Below are 23,020 nucleotides of genomic sequence, written 5' to 3' on the forward strand. Positions count from 1 at the left end.
ATGATGAGAGATGTTCCCACTGCACTACACTTCAGCTTTGGAGCATCGTTTGCACTCGTGAGAGATGCAAGATCCACATACATGCAGAAGTCTTTTAGCGTAGACGCTACGTGATGTTCCCCCATTCAGGTTTTCATACTTACTCTTTCAGCACTGCTCACTGCTGCACAATGCCACTGCAGTTTTAACCAAAGCTGCATAAAAGCAGCGCCAAATCACAGCAGCAGTCACCTCGAGAATTTAGGAACGTGCCCACAGTGTGAACATCTAAACTGTTTCAGGTTGGACTGGAATTTTCCCACAACAGAGATGGAAAATAGCAAATGTCCAGTGAGCAGCAGTTAAATGGAAACGTGGGACTTTCATACTCTGAGTGCTCAAAGTGCTTTCTTACCTTTTAATCTAACCGATGCAGGAACTATGGATCAAACCACCAACCCTTCATAGTGAACGACCTGCTCTTCCTCCTGAGCCTCAGCTGCTCCTCTGTAAGTGCAGAAAAAGCCTTGTTGATTCCAGAGGTCAGAGGAGATTGGCCAGGCTGCCTCGAGCTGATAGGAAGGCAGCGGTAACCACAAATAACTACTGATTATACCCGAGGTATGCAGAAGAGCATCTCTGAAACTACAACACGTCAAACGTCGAAGCAGATGGGCTACAGAAGGCCACACCGGGTGGCTCTCCTGTCAGCTAAGGACAGGAAACTGAGGCCACCATTCACACAGGCTCACCAATAAAAGATTTCCTGTTCTGATGAGTCTCTATGTCTGCTGTGACTTTCAGAACAGGAAATCTAATGAAAGCATGGATCCATCCTGCCTTCTATGAGCGGCTAGGGGGAAATTTTCTTGGCACACTTTGGGCCCCGTCGTGCCAAACGAGCATCGTCTGAACACCACATCTTACCGGAGTGTGGATCATGGCTGTGCCTTTGTGAGCACAGAGACCACATCACGTCTCAAAGCTCAGATCGTCTCAAACTGGTTTCTTGAACATGACGATGAGTTCACCGTACTCAAACGGACTCCACAGTCACCAGATCTCAATCCAGCAGAGCCTCTTTGGGATGTGGTAGCCATGAATCTCTGAGGAATGTTTCCAGCAGTTTGTTGAAGATTTAAGGCAGTTCTGAAGGAGAAATGGGTTTAACCGAGTATTTAAATAATGAATAATGTTTATATGAACAACTGAGAGATACCAAAATGATCAGACAGCTCTGAAAAAGTAAGATTTCATTCATTAAAAGCTTTTTAATGCTCATTTCTAATGTGTGCAGTAGTCGAGTTCATATAGTCAAATAAATATAATAATTTGAGGCTATCTTTGTCTAAATGTAACTATATTTGTAACTATATTTGTAACTGTGTCAGCTAACTGTATGATCTTTCCCTCAGCAGTCAGTGAAGGCCAGAAAGTATCCGTCAGCGACGCTCACGCTCCACACGTCGCCCCCGGTTCCTCCTCACAGGGCAAAGTCAACCCCTACTCTGTGATTGACATCACTTCCTTCCAGGAGCAGCAGCTTGACCAGCAGCATGGACCCGCCTCTCCCACCCCCTCGCCCACAGAGCCCAAAGAACGAGAGGCAGACGGCCAGGATCCTCCCGGCAGCCCTGCTGGCATCGCTTCGGGGTACTCGGTGCCTGTGCCGTGTGGCTATGCGACCCCCTCTGGAGTACCGCTCATCACCCCAGCTTACACCACACCTGTCATCATTCGACACCTCTCCGTGGATGAAGATGGTAAATGAAACAAGCACCAGGGGAAACCCGGAGGAGACTTTAATAAACGCTGCTAAATTAAGAGCGAATGCTTCCGGGTTAAAGCAAATGTTTATCAAATTATATCCATAACTGAATCTTCCCTAGCAGTTTTTTAATCCCTACTTTTCTTTTTCCCTGCTCTCACTCACGGATGCACAGCTATGACACGTAAACGCTGTCCCGGCTGCTGCTATCCCCCCGTCCTTTCTTCTTTCTCTTGTTTTTCCTAAAGCCTTGCCACAAGGAAGTAGGGCCTAAATTTAGCCCTCCCCAAAGATCTGTGCTGGCCGTAAGGATTTTCCGGTTTCCCTAAAATCTTGCAGTAACTGAGCCCAAGCTTGTGGCCTGGCATTCCCAGGAGCCTAATTACACTGTAATTATCTAAACAAGGTCACACCATGTTGAAATACTTGTGCTTTTTACATGTTACAAAGCCATAGAGTGCAACCATGATATTCATTTGTGCAGTTTTGTGATGAATGCACATAGTACGACCCTTTTGCTGAAGTTATGACATCTTCCAAGGAAAACAGAAGCACGCAGAAGGAATTTCAATTAGACACATATGTCAGATGAAGTTTTGTGGAAGCACATTTACTCTAAAACATATCCAGGTTGAATTATCCGTGGAATTATCAGTGACCCCTGGTGGCACGTGTGGAAAAGCTTTGCAGTTCTGTGATGTGCTGTTTGGAATGTTTGATTGGGAAAAATAATTCCTGCAGGATTCACACCACAGTTCATTTTTCCCTGCAGTGATGCTGGCTGGGACTGGGAACGCCTCAGCTGACAGGTGAGTCGCATGCGAGCCGTTTGTGCTCATCTCTGAGTGCATCGACAGCAACATTGGGGACATGTTACATTGAAAATGTGTTTTTATGTGTTCTTCAAGTGTTTTCAGTGAAGAGTATCCACCTATCAGAGAAGAGGATGCTTTGGCAAAATGGGCATCAGATCCTGCCAACACCGCATGGATGGAAAGTAAGGAAACAATTCCGAGTAAGGTCAAAGTTACCACGGTGCTGCTGTGGTGTCATCTCTCTGCGACATGCCCGCAGGGTGCTATCATCTTTTTAAAATGTTCTTTTGACACAACTGAATTCCCGGAGACTTCCTTCCCCGTTCGTTTGAGGAAGCACAGCCTTGTGTTTGCCTGTCTTCTAGCTCTCTCCCTGCATCGCATCCTGGCTGTCGCGTTACTACATCGGTTACGTGGTGTGTAAAAACTGCGCACGTGTTTTTTCAGATCCACATGAGGTGATTTATGATGATGTGCCCAGAGAAAACTCCGACTCCAACACAGGTTTGTGAACTATACTTTATTTTTCTCATTCCACACATTCAGTTTCAAGCTTCCTGTTTTTGATCCCGTCCACTTTCGCTTCTTTCTTCTCGTTTAAAAATCACCGTTTGACTCATTTAGGCTCAAAAACTCCTGTTTGACTTGTTTATTGTCTTTAATGTCCCCAATCAATGCTAATTAGATATTTTGATGAGATGAGAGTTGCATTCAGTGAAGCTTGGGACTTCTCACGTGTTCGTCTGCATCATGAAACTTCAAGTCCATTTAGGGTCATAGCCAGACTGTAGTATTTCTGAGTATCACTGCGAGTCGCTCTGATTCGTACAGATCCAGATGAGATGATCTACGACGATGTGGAGCTCGGCGAGGAGGGCGGCTGTAACAGCTCCCTCGACAACGGCTGGAGCTCTAGCGAGTTTGAAAGCTACGACGAAGCCAGCGACGGTGAAGGTCGGCCTGAGAACGGCCTGCCCCACGCCTTCATGAGAGGGAAGCCGCCGCAGAGGAAGACTCATGTGTGTATAAGGATTACCTTTCTATTCCCGTCAGCCCGCTAAAAATGCAGCTCAGGATAGCGGGGATAACGCAGCGTGTCTTTCATACAGTTTATGAAAGTGTCTTTTTTATTGTGCTTATTCTTTCCAGTTTACAGCGATGCACACTCGTGCATTCGATGCAGCCCATTCACTTCTAGTCGTCTTCCTGCACTCTGTGATGATTTGCCTCGTGGTTTTGACACTTCAAAATCACTTTATTTCAAAAACCACCACGTCGACACGAAGGCGAACGTGGTGGGACTCCAGCTCATTCCCAGTCCGTGTAACCAGTAACGCTTGCTTTGCTTTTGTTTAGCTCTCTCAAGATCTGACACGCTTGAAAGAACACTATGAGAAAAAGATGAAAGATCTAATGGCAAACACAGTGGGAACGGTAGAGCTGCAGCAGTTAAAACAGAAACACGAGCAGAAGGTAAACTGGCTGAGGCTCACCTCATGTGTTTGTACTAGATAAAGTAGTCCCAGCCCTTCACACTCAGTCTGGCTAACTCCACTCTGGGCGTCCTGCTTCTGACTTGGTACCTTCATCCTGCTGTGACGTGAATGAACTTGTGGTGGTGGTGATGGTGGGAGTGCGAGCAGTTCCTTTGCATCCCTTTCTGCCACGTCGACCTGTCTCATTGAATGTTCATGCGTCGGACGTCCGAAAGGACACATTTCAAAGTAACATGTGTTTATTCTTCAGCAAACTGAGACACCAGCAACCGCGTCTTCCAAGCATTTGAACCTTTGTGTCGTCTCCATTATACAGACTGCGACGTCTGTGACATTTAAACCTCGATCTCGCATTATGTTCTTAAAAGCACCACGTTGCTTTTAGCTGATGTCCCAGTTTCTGTCTCCTGTGGTCGCCTCTGCTCTTCTGTCGTCTTGTGTTACGCATTCTGTTCATCCCTCCTCTAACACTGCTCCTGTTCTGGGTAGATCGGTTCAGCTGTTCTTTAGCCGTAGGTTTAGACAGACTAAACTAAACCTGGACTAAAAAGGACTCTTAAAATCTTAGTAATGCTGCATTCTGTCACATCCAAGATGCAAAAGCTGGTGAAGGCTGCCAAGGAAGGGACCAAAGATGGACTGGAGAAAACCAAAGCTGCAGTAAAGAAGGGACGCTCCTTCATCAAAACCAAGTCTTTCTGTCAGGGTATGTGCTGCTTAAATTACACTAAAATACATGATTACCTAGGATTTTCAAATTGATATTGAGTTCAAATTTCAGTGACCTCAGCCTCAAGGTCAGGGGTCAGAGGTCAGGTTTTCTGAAAATCTTGTAAATGTGGTCCCTTGGTGCTTCTAGGAGGCTGAGTCATAGCTTTTTGCTCTTCAGGTGGACTTTAGTGCTTTACTTCCTGTTGTTTCTAATCTTTTAGAGAAGTCGGGCTGTTTTGAGGATGAGGAGTCTGGACTCTTCATTGAGGTGGACTGTTTCAATGTTGAGCCAGTACTGTGTCCAGCACCAGAGGCTCTGTCACAGCAGCAGGTTTGTAACTTTCCCAACTTTAACCTAATCCAGTTATGCTTGACTCTGTGTATTCGCTGGTGAAGGAAACCTCTGTTTGATCCACAGCTGGTCAGAAGATGCATCCTGGGATCTATTTTGGAGAGCGAGAAGAATTATCTCGATTCTCTCAAGAGGATTTTAGAGGTATGCGAGTACAGCTGTGGCGATTGGCGCTTTGGTTCTTAAGTGCATCTTATTACAGTTTGTATTGTCTCCATCGTCAGCAATACGAGAAGCCCCTGTCGCAGATCGAGCCCAGACTGCTGAGTGACAGGAAACTGAAGATGACTTTCTATCGCGTGCGTGAAATCCTGCAGTGCCACTTCCTGTTCCAGATCGCCCTGGCGAGCCGTGTGGCGGAGTGGGACAGCCTGGAGATGATTGGGGATGTCTTTGTGGCGTCGGTGAGCTCATTCCATCTTACTTCCTGTCAGAGACGTCTCACGGAGATACCTAAAGCCTGTCATGTGACACGCCACAGTTCAAATAATAAAACCACAGGATTTCACATTAAAAGCTTTATTTGGACCTGAAGTATTTATAGAGTAAAACAAAAAGATGTCACCTCAGAGTTTGAACCTTGAAGAGATTCATTTTTTTACCCAAATAACACTGAAGCTAAAGTTCTCACTGCTGTGCCACTAAAAAAGCGATAAAGGCCCTCAGAGGGAGCATCTTCTGTCTCACACGTTGAAAGGATGACGTCTGAGTCTCTCCATGCTCCATCAGCCAACACTCAGGAAATTCAGTCTGGACAAACTGATGGACGAAAACACTGAAAATCCGTTTTCAGCAGCAGACCAGCATCAATCGTTTTCAATATTCCTATAAATAGTTCTCCGTCTGATGGAGCTTTTACTGCTCATTGGTGAACGTGACTTAGAAAGAAAAGCTTTTTATGTAAATCTTTATGTAACATAACTATATCACACAGCTCTTTGCTTGTGAGCATGAGCATTATTAGACCTAATTTATAAAAAGCATATTTGCACCTTATTAAAGCACCATAGACAAGTTAAAGTGAAAACAGTTCATTTTTTGTGCAGAGAATTCACATTTTTAATGGTACTGCTGTGGTGTGCATCTTTATAGAGGTTTGGATGATGTCATTTCCTGTAACTGAAGCACATGATGCCGTAAGTAACCCCTGTGTTTATGTGCAGTTCTCTAAGTCCATGGTGCTGGACGCCTATCGCGAGTATGTGAATAACTTCAGCACTGCGATGGCAGTCGTGAGGAAGACGTGCGCCTCCAAACCGGCATTCCTGGAATTCCTCAAGGTTTGAGACCAACACACTAATGTCAAATATTAACCTTACAGGACAGAGTGGAAGTTTGTTTCTCAGTAAAACTGTTTCATTATTTTTGTTGCTGTGCATTTGAATAAATAAAGCTGTTTATCATTGTCAGTTTTGCTATATATCTGATATCAAAGGCAGCTGTTCACATTAAAACAGATTGCTATATTGATTTTCTTACAAAATGAAAGTCTTTACACTGATTGGCCATCTTGTCGCCGACAGCATCGTCAGGAAACCAGCAGTGACCGAATGACTCTGTACGGCCTGATGATGAAGCCTATCCAGAGATTCCCTCAGTTCATTTTGCTGCTGCAGGTATAATTCACTCTTATTTTCACCTCCTTTGCAGTAAAATGCAATGTGCAGCAGGCAGTGTTGTTCATGTGTTCACCAGCAGAGGGAGTGCTGCATTCATAAACCCGAGCACTTTGTTTTTCAAAGCTGTGGCTCAAAGCGAGGCAGGGGAATTGCTCTGAAGAGACGTGCTTTCCTCGTCTCTTTTAATCCTGCTTTCCGTTGCCCCGGCATATTTACTATTAATGTCTGCTGCAGGAAAATATCAGTGAAAATGTGGAACACTGGGCTGCTTTCTTTCTTTTTTACACCAGTTTAATAGCAATCAAGACAGCTTGATAATTCGTAGCAGGGCTCTCCATCGATTCTTAAATCTTTAGGATGAATTATGAGGATGTGTGTTATATAAATGTAGAAAGATGGAGTGGGGCAGAACAGGGCTCGGCTGGTTTGTTTTTTATTGTATTAGCTGTTGAAAACAAGGTGAAAAAGCTTTTTTCTCTCGTCTTCATCAGGACATGCTGAAGAACACACCAGTGGGTCACCCGGACCGCCTGCCCCTGCAGATGGCCCTGACTGAACTGGAGACTCTGGCTGAGAAGCTCAATGAAAAGAAGAGAGAAGCCGACCAGCGCTGCGAGATCCGTCACATCGCAAAGGCCATGAACGAGCGCTACCTCAACAAGGTCTGCACGTTTCTGCGCCGAACCAAAAGTCTACTGATCGGTGGAGACTTTGCTTTTGGCTGATTTATTTTTTTTAGCATATGCTGTGGCATTTCTCTCTGTCCCAGTGTGGGCGGCCATCAGACACTGGAGCTTCTCTCCTGACTGAATACCTTATTTTTAGTGCATGGCTTAGCACAGCGTTTGCACAAAAACACCAGCTTTCCCCAAGGTATAATTATTCGACTGTCTTCAGCCACCCACTCTGGCATCTGTGCACAGGCGTGTTTACAGGATGGCCTGGATGGGGCAGGCTGCGAGTTCCCCGTAGCCTGGATATTCTCAGAGTCGCTGCATTGCTCTTATCCAAAGTGAGAGGATGCAAGAGTGAAATGAGCCATTAATGCCAAATGAAATACGAGTACTCTTAGTCTTTGCTTGGTCTGTATTCCTTCTCCGAGCTGGGCTTTTGTTTAGTGTCTTCACAGAGCATTAATGTAGCGTATCATCTCTGTCATCAGCTTCTAAGTAACGGCAGCCGCTACTTGATCCGCTCAGACGACATGGTGGAAACGGTCTACAACGAGCGTGGGGAAATCATCAAAACCAAGGAGCGACGCCTGTTCCTGCTCAACGATGTGCTCATGTGTGCCACGCCCAATATCCGGTGAGGGAGACCACAACCCAGAGATGGTTACATACCTGTGTGAGAATCGGGGGGTTCTCGTAACAACATAACCCAAAGCGTTTTCATCGCTCGTTTCTTTTTCAGATTTCCGGATGGCAGCGGCAGTGGTAGTGGAAGCGTAACACTTGACCAGAAGTTCCTTCTGAAGTGGAGCGTGCCTCTGAGCTTCGTGGAGGTGCTTGAGTTCGGGTCCAGCGAAGACATGGCCGACACCGGCCGCTTCCCAGCTCCTCATTCGGGCGAGAAAGTGGTGATCAGCGCCAAGCCAAGTACGACGCAGTTTCACAGTCAGGGATTTTGAATCTGTCTGCTCGCCCTTATTTGTGTCTCTGTTTGGCAGAAATCTAGTAACAGTCATTAGTTTAGTGGATTGTACGGTATCTGCAGTTGAGGGTTGGTCCTCTGACATGAGGAACTGCATCTGCTTCGACCTCCTTAGACCGAGTTGAAAACTGTCACCGTTTCTTAAAAACATCAGCGGAAATATTTATTTCCCAGCCAGCACATGTGTGTTTTTTCCCCTCTGCAGTCCTCAGCTTTGCTGGCTGCCGGTCGGGTGATTTCAGTCTTTCCAGTAGGTTCCCCGTCACACACAGCTGCTCGGCCACTTTAAAAGGCCCAGACCAGACAAACAGCAGGCCTAAAAACAGCGTCCCATTCTGTGGTCGCAGCGCTGCACTTTTTATTTCAGGATTCGATCTGTGTTTAAATTTGCCGGGTGTCTGCTGCAATGCTTTGATTACGTATTTTCCCTGGTTTGTCCAAAGTTTGAAGAATTCAAGCAGAGGTCAAAGGCTCGCTCCTTCAGCGGGCTGTAATTACTGCCGCTGATTACACACTGCGCTCTGGAGCTCACTGACTCTCCACTTCTCTCAAATACTTTGATATAATAGTCAGACTTTTCCTGCCAGTTGTCACACTGTCTCATTGATCTCTGATCCACACCTTTGTGCTGCGCACCAGCTACTTAAACACCTTCTTCTTTTCTCTACCTGCTATTTATGTGCTTTTACTTTTTCCCTGAGAGTAAGCTGCATTCAGCGAGCGCTCCACTGCACTGTTTCACATCATCTGTCTCCCATGGAGAGTCCAGCATGTTAACAGATGATGGGGCTGTTCTTGCAAACAGAATTAGATGTAATGGAACTTAATGTTGAGGTTATCTACATTAGTTAACATTAATACATCAGAGTTTCCTCGCTGTGATGCACTTATTTCCACACTAACTTGATTTGTGCGTGTGTGTGTTAAAAGCTCCTGGACAACTGTGTGTGTGTGTGTGTGTGTGTGTGTGTGTGTGTGTGTGTGTGTGTGTGTGTGTGTGTGTGTGTGTGTGTGTGTGTGTGTGTGTGTGCTACAAATGTGTGCATCATCCAGGAACTTTTAACGAGTGGAAACAATTGTTTTCTCAGCCCCGTGTGTGCAGCCAAAAATCCGCTCGCTGACCAGCCTGCAGTGAAGGCAACGCAGGGACTCTCCAGCTATGATGTCATCGTTTTCATGTCTCTCTGCTTAGTTCATCTCTTCCCTGCGCTGCACTGCAATTAGACCACCGTGCACACTGGTCATTTGGAGTTATGTTTTCCTGCGGCTCTCACAGCCAGTGTGTCATTTGTAGATAACGTGTTTGTTTTTAGGAAGCGTGTAATTGCTGGGGTGACTGTCCTGCTTCTGAAGATGCTCCTGGGCCGGTTTTGTTAGAAAAATCTGGGCAGTTGGTGCTCTCACAAAGAGCCATTCACAAGGTTGGCCCCAGTTTGAAATGGGTTACACAGAGCCAGTCTAGTCTGTGGGAATGGTCGCTGCTGTGATGCGGTTATATTCTTGCCTGGGCTTTATTACTTCTGCTAGTAAATACACGTAATAAACAGCAAGAAATGGTACTGATGGTGTTTATACATATTAATTTAGGTGGGAGAAAGTTAGCACAGAGACCAGTCATATGGAGGTTATAGGGCTTCTTAGCAATAAGAATAAAAACAAAGACATTTAAATCATGTACAAATGTTAATGTTTCAATGAGGAAGGTTTATTCCTGTCCCGACCTGCATTCGGCCTCCTGGGTCACAGTGTTTAAAGAGACACATGAGCCGTGCATGCAGCTGCCTTAGACGAGCCTGAAACAACAAGAAGCAGTTTCTACTTAAATAAATTCTGATAAAACTTCAAACCTTTTGTTGTGTTTGCAGACAGAAAGACACCCACGCACAGACGCTACCAAAACCAGAAACACTCCAAGAGCAAATTCCTCATCTGATATCATTATTGTTTCAAGTAAATAAACATGTTAAATATATTTTGGGATCACTGCGATTGAATTGGAGGTCATGCAAACATCAGTGAAACCAAAAACCAATATAGTCTACAGGAGGCCCGGCAGTAGTGCTCACGCATGTGTAAAGATGGCTGTATTTGAACAGCCTCATGCAGGCAAACTCAGAGGGAAACGTTTCAGAGTAACTCTTACAGAGACCACCAACGAACTGGTCATGTACAAACGGGGGTAAGATTTCCCCCGAACGCCCAGTCGTGAGGGAGCCGGGCCGGGTTACCATGGAGCTGCAGTCGGAGTCAGACTTTGTGACTATTGTACGAGAGGATGAAAGAAGAGAGAAGAATAACAGACGCAAACAGAGCTGAAGGCATTCTGGATCTCCCAGAGTTGCAGTTTAACTCTTTGTTCGCTGCAGACCTTCACACACAGACTTAGCGAGTGTTTTCCTCGTGCTCTCTGCTGCTGTTCTTCATGGCCGGATCAGCTGACTGACGGAGAGCGATGGAGGCCGGTGCCCTGACAGACTTTTAATCCGGTCTGTGCTGCAGTGTTTTTCCCATAGATGCAGAACTGCAACAGTTGCTATAACATCACATAGGATTACTAGCTTCCACGAGGGGCAGACGGGAAGCTGGAAACCTGTTTCCGCCCACATAGAGCAGGTACAGGAGGGAGGAACAGAGAGGATGATTTACACTGACATGCATCAACAAACAGAATTAGGTGTGTGTCCCCTGAAAGCTAACGCTGGCTGGTTCACAGGGGTGAGAATTACTGCCACGTCTGCAGAGCTGTCACCACTCCCTGTGGGAGGACAACATTTTTAACTGCTTATCTAATCACCCTGACTTTGCTCATTCAGCTTCCTCTGAACCATGCTGTCCGTTTGTAATACTTTAATTTGGGATTGTAGTCACTGCTGCTCTTTTGCTACTGTGTGAGCCATTATTACACTTTTATTACATTTGATTTGATGTGAACCAACCGCCTGAAAATGTGTTTCTGTGTAGATAAACTGTACATGGGCCCTGGTCAGCTCTACCAAGACCTGCAGAACCTAATCCATGATCTCAGCCTGGTCAACCAGATCTCCACCATGATTGGCAGCCTCAAGGGAAACTACCAGGTACTCCACTGCATGATACAGTTAATTCTGTCTAAAATAGAGTCAGTCTGAGAAAAATCTGGGTCTCAGAGGTAAAGTCCCGACATTTTAGGGAAAATCAAACTGAACATGAGTCTAAAACATGGGAGCTTTTTGGGATTTCCTGTCTATTAATAGTCTTGGAAGGTTGTGAGAGTTGACACACACTAATGTTCTTTTAACGGGCGTACCTAGGGACCTAAAATCATATTCATTAAGCCTCCTCTCACATGTCCACAAGGACCAGTTTGCTCTGTGTTTGTATGATGTTGAAGCTGTGAAATGTGCCTGTGTGGGCAGTTTGTCTGAGGAGGATGAGGAGTCTCCTGGATCTCGGTTTGCACTGTTCAAACCTGTCATGTCGTGTAGCTGTGCATACACACAAGCCTGCCTGTGCTTGTGGGGTGTAAGCAGGTGTGTAAGTAAGTAAAATGTATTTATATCGCACATTTCACAGATAAAAATCACAAAGTGCTTCACAATAAAATCAGAAATACAAATAAAATAATATAAAATAGTGAAAAAATTTATTAAAAGCTACAACGAAGGCCACCCCACACGAACATACAGATCACAACAATGGGTCAAAGCCCTACAGTTTGTAATAAACCGTAAAGAAGCATGATATACTGAATCGATCTTTTGAAGACACTGGGCAGAAGCATTCATATACAGCAGATCACCATAATCTAAAACAGATAAAAATGTAGCATTCACAAGACAGTTTTTTGTCTCAAAGGAAAAACAAAATTTGTTTCGAAAGAAAAATCCCAATTTTAATTTGAGTTTTTTCACAAGATTGTCTATGTGAGGTTTAAAGGTCAAAGAATCATCAATTAGAAAGCCAAGATATTTATACGTATGGACCACTTCTATGAGGTCACCCTCAAGAGTGGACACCACAGGGACAGTTTGAGAAGAATTCTTCATGTTTGATAGACTGAAATGAAGGGTCTAAAAAACTGAGAGCATGTGATCAGGTGCAATAATTAAGGTTTCTGTTTTATCTGCATTTAAATCAAATCAAATCAAATCACTTTTATTGTCACATCACATGTGCAGGTACACTGGTACAGTGGAGGAACTGGAGGAAACTGTCATTTAACCATTGTTTGATCTCAGACAGACAATTATTTAAACACGACAATTTATAAAAGTCAGAAGTTTTGAAAGAACAGTATAACTGAATGTCATCAGCATAGAGATGATAAGAAATATGATTGTAACGTCTGATAATTTGGCCTAGAGGGAGTATATACAGCAAAAAGAGAATCGGACCTAAAACAGATCCTTGAGGTACCCCAGAGGGCAGAACTGATGTTTCAGACAACACATGATTGATACAGACAGTAAAGGATCTCTCAGACAGATACGACATAAACCATTTAAAACAACACCAGTAATCCCAAACAAGTCCTTCAGCCTGTTTATCATGATGCTGTGATCAACAGTATCAAAAGCAGAGCTGAGATCCAACAGAAGCAGAACGGTGTACTCTCCAGAGTCTGCTGCCATCAAAATGTCACTAGACACTTTAAGCAAAGGGTTTCAGTGGAGTGTAATTTACAGAAACCAGACTGGAAAATGTCCAGAACATTGTTCTTCTCCAAAAAGTTGTTAAGTTGTTCTGCAACTGTTTTTTCCAAGATCTTTGACACCAACGGTAATTTTGATATTGGCCTGTAACTGCTTGGAAGAGATGGGTCCAAATTTGGTTTCTTTAATATTGGTTCAACAATAGCTTGTTTAAAATAGCTGGGAACTGAGCCAGTATAAAGAGAAGTATTAATTATTTCCAGAATGCAGGGGTCAATAGAGTCAAACACACTAATGAAAAATGATGGAGGAAGTACATGAAGGTGGCTTGAAGTCAGTTTCACATGACCAAGCAGAGCACTGATGTCCTGTAAGGTAACAGGAGTAAAAGAGGAGCAGGTATCAGAGGTAAGCAAAGTGTCAGTGTGATACTGGGAGGATGATGGGGAAATATTTGACCTGACGGCAGCGACCTTATTAACAAAATAATTTAAAAAGTCATTACAATCAGATTTAGTATAGACTGTGTGTGTCTGTGTGTGTGTACTTGTTTAGACATCTTTGTGGGGACCACAAATTGGAATGTTATTTTACTTATGGGGACAAAATGCCGTCGCCACGAGTTTGAAGGCGTTTTTGAGTCTCAAAATGTGGTTTTAGTGTCAGGGTTACATTTGGGTTATGGTTAAGTTGAAGCTAAGGGTCAGGGTTAGGCATTCACTTTTGATGGTTAGGGTAAGCGGCTAGTGTGTGTGTGTGTGTGTGTGTGTGTGTGTGTGTGTGTGTGTGTGTGTGTGTGTGTGTGTGTGTGTGGTGCTCGTAGATCTGTCAGATGAAGAGAAGCTCTCAGAGAGACGTGTGTCAGAGACGGGAGGTTTGGACACTGATGCAAAGGGAAAGGAGAGAAAGACGATGGTCTGATATTTGTGAGCACTGCTAAAAAAACAAACTTCTAAATGATGAGACTTCTCGTAATTAGAAGTGTTTACCAAAACTCTTCTCGTGTCAAGTCTCGATGTCACTTCAGGGTTTTCCTGATTTTCCTGCTACTTCCTGTTCCAAGTAGAATCTTATTCTTGGCCTGTTTGTGCAGATGCTTAGTATCTGAGCTAATCTGTGCCGCTGTAATAATTTATGAGACATTAAGCCAGAGACAACATTTGTAGACGTGTTGATTCATCCAAAGCATTTTATTTAGCAAACTAATGATAATAACTTGGCCGCTGCAACAAGCGTCGAAAACTGGAAGTCTCCTCGAGCGCGTGTCGTCGAGAATTAGAAAGTAGACGTGTCAAAAGTTGCATAAGTAATAGCTCTGCGTTAGATCGCATTAGAGTGACAGCTGTTTTCTATTTTGGCTTCAGTCAGTGCAGATAACAGTATTAGCAGCGGATTCTCTTAGGAATAGCTTTCATTTTAACTTGAATCGCACTAATGGCTCTAAATAAATGATGTTATGATTTATTGATGATGTGATACTCTGAGGTGGATTCGTTTACCTCCATGGCCCATTGTTATTCCCATTCCTTCTCCCTCTTAAATCTTTTTCCATTCCTCTGCCTTTGTCTCTTGCTCTGTTTTTCCTCTCTCCGTTATTCTTTTCTGCAGAATGTAAATCCCACCGTGGCCCAAGACTGGGTATCAGGACTCCAGAGGCTGATACTGAAGAAGGAGGAGGAGATCAGGGCAGCTGACCGGTGTAGGATCCAGCTCCAGCTGCCTGGCAAACAAGACAAGTTTGTGCTTTTCTCACATTTTTAGCTTCAGGCTTCAATGTCTCGATCCTCCTCACCCCCCCAGGAGTTCATGTTTATCCTAGGTTTGCCTTTATCCCCCTTTACCCTGCTTTCCCCGTCTGCCCCCCCCCATCTCTGGATGTATTTCGAGCCTGTTTGGATAAACAGGTTTCTGCACCAGCTCTAATCTGAGGCATGAATCACAGCAGTGGAAATTTGCATCAGTGCTGGCCGCCACAGTCTACCCAGCTGCTGCTGAATGCAAATGCTCATGTCATACATCTACACGCCGTCTTATAGTCTGCACGTGGCCTCCCAAGGGTGCACCTTGTTTTGGCTTTTTCACATTCCCTGTGAGCGTAACTGTTTTCTGGCTCGCCCTCTCGCTTTCTCCCGACTACATTTAGCCGGTGAGATTATCCATGGGTATGTTTGGAAAGGCAGCTGTAGCTCTCTAATCCCTCCCCTCGTTTCTCAGAAACACGTCTCAGCATCAGGCACTGACAGCAGTGAGCCCTCCACCCGCACACAGCAGGAATATATATAAATATATAATGTGCACACGAGATCCTTACAGAAGTGATAATTGGTATTGATTTCCACTGCGTTCCTCTCGCTCTGTCCTCGTGTCAGCGGTCAATAATCAGGCTCATTTGCAGACGTCATTCAAGCCTGACACGGGCCTTCTCCTGTGATGCAGGTGGTGTTTAAGTGCAGTGCTTCTGCTCAGTCGACTGCTCTGTTTGCAGGAATATTCAAACGTTAAAGTGCCGCTTAGAGGAATGTAAATGCTAATTTAGGCCCGGAGCTGCCGCGCTGCTGCCACGTGATCGAGGACAATCTCGTTAGAACATCTCTGAAGGTTTTTGGGCACAAATCGGATGTTATTTTGTTATCTCTGTCTGCAGACCGACACTTTAAAATCTTCCTTTTTTTCATTGGCTGCTACCTTTAGGGGTCGCCACAGAGGATCAACTTCCTCCATCTCACCCCGGCCCTACCATCCTCCTCTGTCACACCACCCCTCTGCATGTCCTCCTTCACTACATCCATCATCCTCCTCTGAGGTCTTCCTCTTTTCCTCCTGCCTGCAGCTCCGTCTTCATCATCCCTGTCAAATACATCCACCCTTCTCCCTCTGCACATGTCCGATCCAGCCCAGCCTCGCCTCTCTAACCTTGAGCCGTCCCTCTGATGGACTCAGCCTCCGTTCTTTTTGTCAGTGCCAAACTCTGTAATAATGAAGAGTCTTTAACTCACGCTATAAAGCGCCCTGAGCCAACTGTTGTTGGGATTTGACGCTATATAAATAAAATTGAAATAATCGAGTAATAATTTTTTATTCATGTGTATTTGGTCGTCTCTCTTTGCAGGACGGGGAAGCCGACCTACTTCAGTGCAGTGTTCAATACCCTCAGCCCAGCCATCAAACAGTCATGGATCAGCAACTTGCAGATGGCGAAGCTGGCTCTTGGTACAGTACACCTGCAGCCCTCTCTTACTTTTTTTTATTCTTTCTGCATTTATACATGATGATCATTCATTTTATTAATCGTAAATATTAGATATGCAATGTTAAATCTGTTTTATAAATTACTGCCTAGTAGTTGCTCAGATGTATTAGAGCAAGGAAGCTGTGTCACAGTTCCTTATGCTCACTGCGTGGTTCACATCATTGAACTGTGTGTGTGTGTGTGTGTGTGTGTGTGTGTGTGTGTGTGTGTGTGTGTGTGTGTGTGTGTGTGTGTGTGTCAGAGGAGGACAATGTGCAGGGCTGGTTCTTTGCAGAGGATGATGGAAATCAAATGAAAAAGCAGAAACACCCCCTGCTGCTTCAACAAATGCCCGTGGTCATGTCCAAACTGCAGGAGTTTAAGGTGAGGCGCTTTGATTTCTTTCCACTTCGATCATCTGTGCAGCGACTCAGTGGATCAGTTGGTTCGAGCTGTGTCACAATAATGCCACATAACTGTCGCAGGTGTAGTTCACAGGTACCACAGGCCACACTGAAGTAATACAGTGTTTCTTGCAGCGCTGGCTAAAATAATCTCACCTGACCGAATGGATTAGAGGTCGTTTTATTTTGGTCGTGTTAGTTCACTCAGTGAAAAATAACACACTGCATGTGATTGTGGTGTTCACTGATTTGCTGCTGGTGTGAAAAACAGCAGTTAATCTTTTCATTTATCTATAAATATGTGATATTGCAGCAAGAGTAGAAAATTAAGCTAAAAAATTGTAGCTTGTATACGTTGATACTTTCTGACTTGGTCTTCAGTGTCAGGGGGAGTGGCTCAGTTTGGATGCAACAGCCAATAAGGTGGAAGAATCACTCAAAGTATGAATTCACCTTTTTAATATTATTAAAACACTTTACCTGCTGTTGTCTGTCATTGATTGACCAGCTGGATCAATAATACTGTAAATACATGATTATCTGCTCTGTGCATGTTTGGAAACAGACACATAAATCCCTCTGTGTGAGTCAACTTGAGAAATTAGCTCAAAGATGTCATGACTGGTTTTTTCCCACTGTGGTGGAACAACACTGTGGTCGTCAGTTTGAAACACAATTTTCCTGTTTTAAAGAATTCCTCTGCAGCGTCATCAGATTTCTTTAAACTTCTCTTACTACAATTCAGCTGCTCAGAGCAAAGTTGAATTATACTTGACTTGTGAGGAAATTTTGGTGGGAAAAAGCAGTAATCTGGGACGTCTAATTCACCGTTCACACACCGCGACGCCGTCACGTACGGCTGTGTGGCAGGCAGGATTTGGATACAAATGCTGGACACGGGAGACAGGAAATAAACGCTGCTCTCAACAAAACACAACACAAAGGCTGGCCAGAAACAAGGAATCCAAAATCCAGGGACACGCACAGCGATGAGGGATGAGGGCAGACCGGAGACACCTGGGAGGACAGCTGAACCTCACCAAGAGAACGAAAAAGGAAAGGGATTCAGACTAAACCCAAAGCAGACAAAAGACTAACAAACAGGAAGCAACTGAATTTGGGAAAAGAAATGCAGATTTGACACAGAGAGCACAGGAGGGTGGGAAAAAATCTCAGGACGATACGAAGCTTTTTGAGTTCCGAGTTTTCTTGTATGTTGATGTCATTTTGTATCATGCTTTATGTTGTAGTTCACTTTGTTAACCTTGAGTTTATTCTATAGTGCCTACGTCGTTCTGTTTAGCGCCTTGATTATTAGATTCCCTGTGTGTCTGTGTGTGTGTGTCTCTGTGTGTCTCTGTGTCTGTGTGTGTGTCTCTGTCTGTGTGTGTGTGTGTGTGTGTGTGTGTGTCTCTGTGTCTCTGTGTGTGTCTCTGTGTGTGTCTCTGTCTGTGTGTGTGTGTGTCTGTGTGTGTGTGTGTGTGTCTCTGTGTCTGTGTGTGTGTCTCTGTCTGTGTGTGTGTGTGTGTGTGTGTCTCTGTGTCTCTGTGTGTGTCTCTGTCTGTGTCTCTGTCTGTGTGTGTGTGTGTGTGTGTCTGTGTATGTGTGTCTCTGTCTGTGTGTGTGTGTGTCTGTCTGTGTATGTGTGTCTCTGTCTGTGTGTGTGTGTCTCTGTGTGTGTCTGTCTGTGTGTGTGTGTCTCTGTCTGTGTGTGTGTCTCTGTGTGTGTCTGTCTGTGTGTGTGTCTCTCTGTCTGTGTGTGTGTCTCTGTCTGTGTGTGTGTCTCTGTGGTGTGAGGTTTTGTTTCCCTCCTCGTGTTTCATTCTGTTTCCCCTGCCTTCATGTTCCACTGTTTCCTGTTTTATTGTGAAAGTCTCGTGTTTCCATGTTCCGTGTGTTTAGTTCTGCTTTCCCTGCAGCGTCATGTTAATCCGTGTCAGCTGTGTTCCCTGTGTGTTCTCGCTTCCCTCGTTGTCCTGTTTATGTCAGCGTTGTGTGTTTCTCGGTGTCCCAGTGTGTTTTTGTATTATTTTCCATTCAGCTAATAAAGCTGTGTTTTAAGCATTACACAGCCGGTTCATGACAAACACACTTTTTAATTTAACGTGTCCTTACTCTTCAACACGTTCATGCTTGTTCTCAGGAGGACCTCGAGGAGACTTCACGGTCTCCTCGAGGTCTGACGCGTTCTTTGTGAACGCGTCAGATAAACTCTGGTGTTTTTCCTGTTCTGTGGCAGGTGGAGTGTGCTGTTCACAACCCAGAGCCCCACATCAACACAGACAGCACAGCAGACACCCCAGTGGTGGGACATGGATGTGTCTGGGTGAGACGCTTTTTTATGCACGATCCAGAAATGAAGTCATAAGTTAGCTTACCTAACCTACGACTGCACGCCAGGGTGGATGGAGGCTGAGCCGTGAACTGAAACTTGAGTGCTGCAGCACAAAGTCACATTAAGTGTGTCTCAGCTTGTGTTGCCAAATGGTCTCCCAGTCGTCTTATCTCCAGCAGGTGACAGTTTTTAACTTCAACCACGTCTCTGTGAGTCTGGCTCTTAGGGCTGGCACAGAGCTTTTCCCACTGTAATGCATCAGCACAGCAGACGGTGGGTTTTTGCTGTGTGTGTCTTAAAACGTCTTCTTGAGAAAGACAATCTGGCTTTCAAAGTTATGACGTCAGTGCTGAAGTTTTCTCCCAAAAGCAAACAATGGCTCTCCTAACCATGATAATCACAGCGAACGCAGCCTTTTAAACGTGAACGCAGCCTTTGCTCTGGCAGATATATAAACACGGTGAGGTAATATTTAAACTGTTACTACAATAATCTGTAATAAAGACTTTTAGATTTCAGGATTTCATCATGTTTTCCTCAGTACATTCAGACTGTCCTCAGCCGTATATTCTGCTGAACTACTGGGTGACTATTTTTAGTAAGCAGCTCTGCCAGAACTGGGCCAAATCATGTTCCTGCTAATAGCTTTGCACAGTTAAAGATGAAACAGATCATCTGTTAAACTGTAAGGTCTCTTTATCTTGGTCCAGGTTGCGAGTTGCACCAACCAGATGGGACAGATTGCCATAGTGGCCATGCAGAACTCAAGCCCTAAGGTGACCGAGTGTTTCAACGTGGAGTCCCGGATTCTCTGCATGGCGTACGTCCCAGCTGAGCAGTGCGAGGAGAACGGCGAAAACGTCCCTGACGATAACCAGGTGTCCTCGGCGAAGGCCAGCGATACCCCCAGTGTCTGCCTGGGCATGGAGGAGGGGAGGTGCAGACGCTTACAGAGTGAACTCACAAAGACGTGTCCCAGAATTCCATCGTGGAATATGATTATTCATATAATGTTATCTTTTTTAGCATCATTGTGTACAAGAGCAGCCAGCGGTCTAAGAAGGTGCGTCTACAGCATTTCTTCACCCCAGACAAGTCCACTGTCACCAGCCTGGTGTACAGGAAGCAGTGCCTGTACGCTGGGCTGGTCAGCGGCTCCGTGGCAATCTACTCCAGATCAAAAGGTGTGTGTTTCACCTGTCCCGGGGCGGGACTTTTCAAATTGTGTAAAACTTTGTTCACTGATACTTCTAAGTAGCTGTAAATGGATTTGGTGATGGCTGAATGTGACGTTTGTGCAAGACCTGCAGTTTGTGACTCAGTTTTGAATAACAGCACCGTGGAGACTCGGTGGCGAGGAAATCCCGGGGTAACTGTGAGGCTTGAGGTCAGAGGTCAGGGTCTCCTCTGCTGTACGTTGAGATTCTGTTTCCATTTGCTTGGTAGTCTTGGAGAAAGCAGTCTGTTTCCAGCAGTGACCTATTTAACGTCTTCCCTCCCTGACGAGCGGCGACACTCCGAGCTGCTCTCTTCCCACAGCTTTGCACGTTCTCTCTTTTGTTCCGTCTCTTCTTGGCTTGCATAGCGGTGCAAACAGAGGGAGCCTGAGCTTCTTCCTAATTCTGTCTCTGTTTCTTTCACATCAGATGGAGAATGAGTACAAATTTAGGCCCAACGGGAGGAACAGTCCTTGTGCTTCTTGGCTGCCAAATGTACGTGTGGGCATCACTGTACTGAGGCGTGTTTGATTCACCTCTGTGACTCAGTCGCTGCCCTGCATCGACCCAAACGACAGTAAACTCTTGCTGTTTTCTTGTGCTTGTGTGCACTGAGATAGAAGCAGTGATAGAAAGATTATGGATGATGGCCCGAGGACAGAAAACACGAGGAAAGCTATTCTCGCTGCTCACGCTGCCATGCTGCAGTTTCCCTGTGTGTAACTGCTCAGGAATTTTATTTTTTTTGACTCCTCATTAGACTTTGTTTTCGTACGCAGCCGTTTTCCCTTCGTTGTCCTCGCGTCAGTTACCAGGATGATGGTGCGCTGACCTTTGGTTTAACTGTTCCAGTTCAAGTAGCTGCCTGTTAGCGTTCATCGCCTCCTGTGTGTTAAAATGAATTCCCAGAAGCAAAGCCAGCCCTCAGAGTTTGATATGTAAGATTTCTACCCATCAGCAGCTCCGTCACTGTCTCAGGAACATGATGCTCGATGCTAAAACGATGACTCACCCTGCATACATTGGTGGGGAAACTGTTCCCCACACTCGTGTTGTAATGCTGCTCAAGTCCTTTGTCACGGTGACTGACTGCGCTTGTGCCTGATTAGCATTTAAATCAAACTTCCAGAGAAGCACAGAGCTTATGAGTTTATAATCTTTGATATAAACCTAAAAAAATCAAAGATTTTAAAAAGCAAACGGGTTCAAATGTTCTTGTTGAGCTGTCAGTCAAAGCTGTCAGTGCTGAGCTCCTGTGCTGTGGAGTCGGCCTGGTCCAGCCACAGTCACTTTCTGTCTGCGAGAGAGATGGAGGAAGGAGGCAGTGACTCAGCAAAGGTCATACGTCACAGACGGTCTGTTCTGTGTGCCGCTGCCCTCCGTCACCCACTTTCTCCTGTCCACAGTGATATTTGTTAGAAGGCAAACGATCGGTTTGCTTCTGGAGCGTTCAGCGTTTGCTTGCGTGCACTCACACGTACACTTTGTTGTAGCTGACATTAACATGAGGAAATGCTTCAGTTTAAGAAAGAAGAGATGTGGGCAGACGCACAGCAGAGAAGACTTACATAAGCCTGCAAGTTGGCACTGCTGTCTTTCCTTTTGCCTTTTTTCTCTTGTACGCTCACCTACACAGCGTGACTATTACAGTAACATACGCCGAGCTCCTTCAGCAGAATATCACCTTATTTCCTGAGTCTTTCTGAGGCACCCTTACTGCCTCTGAAACACCATCCCTCTCCCTTCAATGGCTGCCTTTGTGCTTCTGTTAAACAAACAATATCGGCGAGGCGGCCTCAGTCGCTTCCTGGTCTAGATTAGCCGAGGGAATGTGGAATCTGGACTCGTGGAGGCACTCTGGATTCGCGTTCACTCGGAGGCTTTTGCATCAAATACTCTCCGACATGTTTACAAGTTCAATATTTGAATTTAGATGAAAGCAGAAGCGCTGCAGAAGTGTAAGCTGCTGATTTATGAAGCCACCGTGGGGGGTGTTTGACTGCAGCAGAGCTGGTGCTGTAGGTGCCCGGGCACATGTAGAACAGAGTGTGTAGGAGGTGTGTGTGGGACTCGGCGCAGCTCTGACTAATGCTCGCAGCCCATCTATAATCATAGTGAAGGATGGAGAAACCATCAATGGCCACTCTACCGGCAGGAGCAGTTATAGATGCAGATGACCTTTACAGATGACATTTATGAAGACAGACACACTATTATGGGATTGTTTATGGACTGTGCAGCCCATTCTTCTTAACCACTAAAAGAAGAATAGCTCTCGGTTTATGGTCCCTATGATAAATAAATAAATGGAGCTGCAATAAATCTTAAGACGGGTCGGTCGTTTCACTTTACTTGTTGTGCAGTTTAACCGACTTCAGATGTTTAGATATTCCTCGGTGGATGTGTGCGTCCTGCGTTTGTGCGTAGCTTGTGTGGCGTGAGTTTAACTGACTGCTGAGCTGTTGCGTTGCTTCTCACAGATGGATCGTGGAACAGCGACAAGCCCAAATTACTGAAGCTGGGAGTGCTCCCTGTGAAGGCCATGCTGGCTGTGGAGGAGCACCTCTGGGCCTCGTCGGGTGGACAGGTCTTCATCATCAGCACCCACGCACACGCTGTAGAGGTATGTCACCCAGGCTTCTCTTACAGTAGTAACACATGTCCATCAGAAACGGGCAGATAGACTCCGTGTGGAGGAAACAAAGCTTCCTGTCTGCGTCTCTGCCCCAGCCCGCCCGTGAACATCAACGTACAGTCTGCCTCGTATCGCTCTGTCATGTTTGTGGGAAATCTGAGTCGCTCTTTAGAGTC

General features: G+C 45.3%; 1 protein-coding gene across 4 annotated transcripts in view; it reads left to right on the plus strand.

Moving 5' to 3' along the window:
• Positions 1-23,020, plus strand: part of arhgef10 (Rho guanine nucleotide exchange factor (GEF) 10) — a 43,304-nt gene that overhangs the window by 9,955 nt on the left and 10,329 nt on the right. For 2 of the 4 annotated variants that reach the window (XM_063500024.1, XM_063500026.1), the window contains exons 4-26: positions 1,395-1,742; positions 2,520-2,556; positions 2,656-2,744; positions 3,010-3,066; positions 3,394-3,581; positions 3,919-4,035; positions 4,653-4,764; positions 4,991-5,100; positions 5,188-5,265; positions 5,346-5,525; positions 6,285-6,401; positions 6,645-6,737; positions 7,232-7,402; positions 7,903-8,048; positions 8,154-8,338; positions 11,355-11,470; positions 14,633-14,760; positions 16,134-16,234; positions 16,516-16,637; positions 18,897-18,983; positions 19,703-19,929; positions 20,019-20,176; positions 22,690-22,832. In XM_063500024.1, coding sequence (XP_063356094.1) covers positions 1,395-1,742; positions 2,520-2,556; positions 2,656-2,744; positions 3,010-3,066; positions 3,394-3,581; positions 3,919-4,035; positions 4,653-4,764; positions 4,991-5,100; positions 5,188-5,265; positions 5,346-5,525; positions 6,285-6,401; positions 6,645-6,737; positions 7,232-7,402; positions 7,903-8,048; positions 8,154-8,338; positions 11,355-11,470; positions 14,633-14,760; positions 16,134-16,234; positions 16,516-16,637; positions 18,897-18,983; positions 19,703-19,929; positions 20,019-20,176; positions 22,690-22,832 — 3,110 coding nt within the window. The remainder of the gene's footprint in view (positions 1-1,394; positions 1,743-2,519; positions 2,557-2,655; positions 2,745-3,009; positions 3,067-3,393; positions 3,582-3,918; positions 4,036-4,652; positions 4,765-4,990; positions 5,101-5,187; positions 5,266-5,345; positions 5,526-6,284; positions 6,402-6,644; positions 6,738-7,231; positions 7,403-7,902; positions 8,049-8,153; positions 8,339-11,354; positions 11,471-14,632; positions 14,761-16,133; positions 16,235-16,515; positions 16,638-18,896; positions 18,984-19,702; positions 19,930-20,018; positions 20,177-22,689; positions 22,833-23,020) is intronic. The other 2 variants (XM_063500025.1, XM_063500027.1) reach the window with 2 other exon arrangements.

Source organism: Pelmatolapia mariae, linkage group LG16_19, assembly GCF_036321145.2.
Source record: "Pelmatolapia mariae isolate MD_Pm_ZW linkage group LG16_19, Pm_UMD_F_2, whole genome shotgun sequence".
Lineage (NCBI taxonomy): Eukaryota > Metazoa > Chordata > Actinopteri > Cichliformes > Cichlidae > Pelmatolapia > Pelmatolapia mariae.